At 37.7% G+C, this 5,274-nt stretch overlaps 1 protein-coding gene across 1 annotated transcript; it reads left to right on the plus strand.

Moving 5' to 3' along the window:
• The first annotated feature begins 1,753 nt into the window (after positions 1-1,753).
• On the plus strand, positions 1,754-3,961 carry LOC147871522 (uncharacterized). The gene is made up of 3 exons (XM_087360959.1): positions 1,754-2,079; positions 2,336-3,019; positions 3,509-3,961. The coding sequence occupies exons 2-3, from the start codon at positions 2,543-2,545 to the stop codon at positions 3,560-3,562; spliced, it is 531 nt and encodes a 176-aa protein (XP_087217085.1). The 5' UTR covers positions 1,754-2,079; positions 2,336-2,542; the 3' UTR covers positions 3,563-3,961.
• The last annotated feature ends 1,313 nt before the right edge of the window (positions 3,962-5,274 follow it).

Consider the following 5,274-nt stretch of genomic DNA (forward strand, 5'->3'; position numbering starts at 1 on the left):
CTTCTTCAGCTGCACTACTGTCAGAAACAATGCTTTAACCAGAGATTAAGCTGTTTTTGGATTCACTAGGGTAGGTCATTGCACTGTATGGCATTTTAATTGTGTAATAAGCCTGTTTAAAACTATAAGATGCCTGTCTGACATGTAATATGCATCCAAGAAGATTTCGGTTAATTTTGTTTTAACTTACCTTTGATAATCACGAAAATAACAATGCACTTATGCTGGTTCAGAAAATAAGTATACCATCCCGGAAGTGATATATAACTGCTTGAAGCATAGGTTCAGTTGTATTGGTGCTACTTGGTGCAGGGTTCAAAACTAGAGGGTATGGCTTACCTAAGAGTTTCAGAAAAGATAAAACTTGAGTAGCAAGGAACCATTTCTCCCTTAGCCCTGATTTTAAGTACTTTAAAAAGTCTGCTACATTTATTTTTCTTCGCAAAATACAAGAGCCATTGAAAGGGTGCATTTATTAAAATTTCATTTTGGCACAAAACTGAATAAGCCACTGTGTAAAAAGTAAAGTTGCCATTGTGTGCGTGCATCTAGCTGTGGATGCACATATGGAGGAATGGAGGTAAAGCTCTAAGTATTCTTAATCTCAGTAATAGGTTCAGGTGAGTGGTCAGCTTCATCCTTCAATTTCCCTGTATTTCGTACCGGAATATACGTAATATCTTTGTGTATGAGGTGCTGCATTCTGGTGGCCAAAGTGGAACCTATCGAACATGACATTTAATACCTTCAAATGCACTTTGCAAAGAAATACTTCCCCCATTCGAATTTTATGATCACCACTCGTAGAGTATTCAAGATACGATTTTGAGACCGTGCAGAATAGCACAATCTCCGCATCAAATTTCGCGAGTTAATCGCATGGACGGATGAGCGGACAGGTAGGAGCAGCCCATAATGAGTTCTCGCGATGCAAAGAACACATATTAACCAGAGGGAACTTTTGGCGAAGAAGTTTCTTAAAGAAATTAATTCAAGAGATATTGGCATTTAAGCATACTTATTATGCAAATGTTGGCCTTTCCACAAAAAAGCGCGAAAAGTTTAATAATGCTACATATTCATAGTAAGGAAATTGAAATGAGGGAACAGGAAACTCGAACGTTATTTTTATGGATTTTAGTTAAGTGGAATAATTTTATTTTGGCTCTAATACCTCGAAGTTTTTTGCAAGGCCCAATGAGTTAACAGAAAATGCAGTATGTGACGGGTTCCTTGACCAGAAACGAATTGAAAATAACTGCCATAGCGGGAATAATATCAAAAGCGCAAAATTAATTAATTTAAACAATTGGTACCAATGGCATTTCAGATAAGATAACATCTGTTCAGTTTTGTAGGCAATCTTTATAACACGGTGACGAGATGCGTTACGTTTGAATGGTTTGTACTAGTCAGGGCCGGATTAAGGCTTGATAGCTATCACCTCTGATAAAGGAGGCAATGTGTTTCTCCACACGATGCCAGAACCCAAAATCAAGATCAACATTGATTTTTTATTGTATATGAGGTTGACATTTTAATAACATTGACTTTAAAAATTGTAACCCGTATCTAGATTATTTGTTCTTCTTCAATCCAGAACAAACCATGCATCTGACATTTCCACGTCAAAATGTGCTTTTGTGTTTTGTGGGCATATTTCTGCATAAAGAAATATAATCTTGCAATAGTACGACTGTAAGTACCGCCACGCGATGAGCGCTGTTGTCGCATTGTTCATGAATTTGCCGCTAGGGAGCATGGACATCACTCATCTGTCAAACGATTTGAGCACAGACGAGATATGTGGTTTGTAAAAATTCATTAATATACTTAATATTGCAAGTGTATAGTGCAATGCGTGAGTAAAACGAGTGTTATTACATATATTAACTTTCATCTTCAACAAGTAGGTGATTATTTTAGTCTATTTTTAAACGTAAAGTGACTTAACAAAAGTCTATTTGGGGAAAGGGAACGCTCGATAAGGGGCCGCTAGCAACAGAACGCACCTACCGGCCCGAAACCAGCTGACAGGACGGCAGCTGGAAGTTTCCACGGACTGTGGGTAGGAAGCCGGTGAGTAGCTGTCAAATGCCTTTTTAAAATGTGTATAATAAAATTAATGCTTTATGACTGTTATGTAATTCGTATTCTGAAGTGGATGCAAATGACTTGTTGAAACTGCTATTTTATAATTTTTCTTAGAATGACAAGTTTTTAGAATATTTCTTTGTATGTGAAATCAGTGTAGGCCTGTATGATTTTTCGATTTATTTTTATTCTTGTAACTACCGTTTATTACAAACTATGGTGTCTCTGTTTTTCATTTCAGGTGCAGCTTGCTGAAAACAGGATGGACACTTATTAGCTGTATAAACTTCATTTATTAATTTGTTACAGTATTTACACAGTATTATAGTGAAACGTTAATAAAATTATATCGTGTAGGTCTGATAAAGTATTTCCAAGTTCAGTGCAAATTAAATTCTTCATAGTTCGGGAGTGAAACCTTTTTTCCTACTCACATCCTCAGCATATCATGTTTCTGCAAACTCCAGAACTGAAGAGGGCAACAAATAACAGTGTTACCAATAACAATGCAACTCCAACCATCGCTATTGATATTGAAAGTCGCTTCCATGGCCAAAGTAACGAGGTATGTGGAAATGACGTTGCTGAAGAAGTGGACCTCATTAACCGTTTCTGTATGCCAGTGTGTACCAGGGACCATGCCGCTCGTTCGATGGGACTTGAAGTCATCGAGAAAACAGTCATGGGTTGGTTGGATGGTTATGGTAGTCCTAAGCATTCGAGATTGCCCTCTAATGTCACCCCAGTTGGTAACAATGTTGGTATTAATAACGCTGCTACCAATGGTCATTGTTGCGCAGACAAGAACAATGCAGAGTACATATCTCTCGTGACCCTGCACATGCCTACCATCCTGAGACTCTCTGTCAACTGCCCCTTCATGGATGTTCGTCAAAGTTTTGCCAGCATCCTGGATCTTGTACAGGTAAGTTGACGACTAACTTGTGCTATTGTAGTTTAAATACTTGTAAAATTTTGAACGTTAACTGATGTATTCCTTATTTTCTAGTTTACTGTGTCAGTTGTAGTCACAGTGATGGAGGCAATTGTGATGTTGGTACACAAATTAATTGTTACATGGAAAAGATGCATTTGTGTTATTAATTTAAGATAGTCTTATGATTTACCTGGGTTCACTGAATAAAACCATGAAGGACCTTACTCAGGCCTAGGTTTAGCAGGACCAAATAGGAGTCGAAGGAGGCTGGATTTTGTTGGCCCAGGACAGGGACCGGTGGAGGGCTTTGGTTAATTCGGTCATGAACCTTCAGGTTTGGTAAGCCATCTAGTTAGTTAGTTAGTACATGCCTGGCCATAATGTTTAGTAGGAAAGTTTAAGTAGTCTTAAACTGGGGATTTGAAGTTCTTGTGGTGGTCAAGATTTTGATTTTGGTCTTGTGGATTATGATGCCAGGAAGTCTTGCAGATGGATGTCAACATTTTGGAGGAACCCCAGAAACAACAATAAAGATTAAGATTCTCTCTTCTTGGCAGCAATGAGGAGAACCGTGAAAGAACATGAACTCTGTGGATGTGAGACCTTGAGGGGCTTGTAGTCACTCAGGCAGTGAAGGAATGCCCTGCCTTTTATGAAATCTGAATGTGCTTTATCATCGCCTTCACAGAAGCCTGCGACTGGACCCTGGCCTAAGCCAGCTGAATCCAGTCCAGATGTTTACATAATATTTATTTAAGACTTAGTACAGTGGAGATAGGATATGTGCCTAATGATATTTATAAAATTTAATCCCTTTGAGTTTTCTAACCAAAATGTTGTATGTATTTCTGACTTCATGTGTTGGGTGCCACACCCATGTCACTGTTCTTGATTTGATTACCCTAATAATGATTTTCATCTTTTATGGAACCTGAGGGTGCATTAATGTGTTCACAAGGGTCAGATGATTCCAATCCACAACCCCTCACCCTGTGTCCCTAACATACATTTTAATATTATCTTTCCACGTGTGCCTAGGTCTCCCAAGTGGTTTCTTCCTTTCAGGTTTTCTGACTAAAATTTTGCATGTGTATTATGTAACTGGATAAACAAATTTTTAAATTTGTTGGCTTGAAGAGAAACTTTTTGTCTACTGTTGTTTCATAGGACTGGTTGTTTGTTGTGGTAGTATCACTTTCTGCATTACCATATTTTCTCTCAGTTCCTATGAAACAGTCTGGTTAAGAATTCTTGACTAGGCGTGAAGGTGTTTGAACTAAAGCTGTGACAAATGGCAAGAGGGCGTGGGGTCAGTACTTTAAAAGTTTCTTTGATAACCATATTCCTTTTTTTAGAAACGTGAACAAAGAAATTACAAAGAAGATGGCTGTCTTCTAGGTTATAACTACAACCCAGAAGACAGCCATCTTTGTACTAACTTCTGTAAGAACCTCAAATCATACAAAGAAACTGCATTTCATAAGAAATCAACATCTATCTAGATTTGTGAGCCTCTTTTTTGTGTTTTGGGAATTGATATGATATAGCCTTTCTGTCAATAAGCAGTTTCCAGTTTTTTCTGTTTTTGAATGCTGAAAATAGTGTGTCTGATTTGTGGCTTTGAAAGTGTCGTTATAATTCGAACGTGACTAGCTCAAAATCCTTATACCTCATCTGTAATTTAACAAGTTTTCGTGTAATTTATGATGTTCTAAGCCTCACTTGAGCTTGCCATAATTGGGTTTGACATTGCCCTGTGCGCTAAAAATGTTGTATTTCCTTTTATCTGAAAAATTTGAGTTTTAATTTGCGTACGTTTATTTATTTTGTTGCAAGTGTGTCGAAAGGAGAATTTAAAAATCATTCTGACAGGTAATTTTTATTATAATGACACGTGGTGGTGGTATGTTTGAAGTCTCGTAGAACTTGGTGAAATTTCAACTGCTCACAGCAGCTAGTGTGAAGATGATTGTCTTCTGGGATGTTTCAGTGTGTAGTCTGGCAGAAGTTTATTGGCATTTCTGAGGTACTTAATTGCCACCATCATCAGGGCTGAAGATAAAGATAGTATATTTATCTGAAACAGCGGTATCTACCTATGAATCCACGTGACATCATTGACGTTCTCACTGCAGTGAGAACCTCACATCTCACAATTTGCTGCTTTGTCCAGGGTTTTTTTTTTTTAGTTTTGGGCTCGTGTTTCACCTTGTGTGAATATGTTATTGTAAGATATAAATGTA

The sequence above is a fragment of the Zootermopsis nevadensis genome, unplaced genomic scaffold, assembly GCF_977971745.1.
Source record: "Zootermopsis nevadensis isolate Lab colony 2312 unplaced genomic scaffold, Znev_1.0 Znev_ptg000050l, whole genome shotgun sequence".
Classification (NCBI taxonomy): domain Eukaryota; kingdom Metazoa; phylum Arthropoda; class Insecta; order Blattodea; family Termopsidae; genus Zootermopsis; species Zootermopsis nevadensis.

What these genes read in the sequence shown, in the direction of transcription:
- LOC147871522 (XM_087360959.1), top strand. Translation starts at nt 2,543, where the DNA reads ATGTTTCTGCAAACTCCAGAACTGAAGAGGGCAACAAATAACAGTGTT. An exon ending in GCATCCTGGATCTTGTACAG is followed by an intron (nt 3,020 to 3,508) that starts GTAAGTTGACGA and finishes TTATGATGCCAG; the next exon opens with GAAGTCTTGCAGATGGATGT.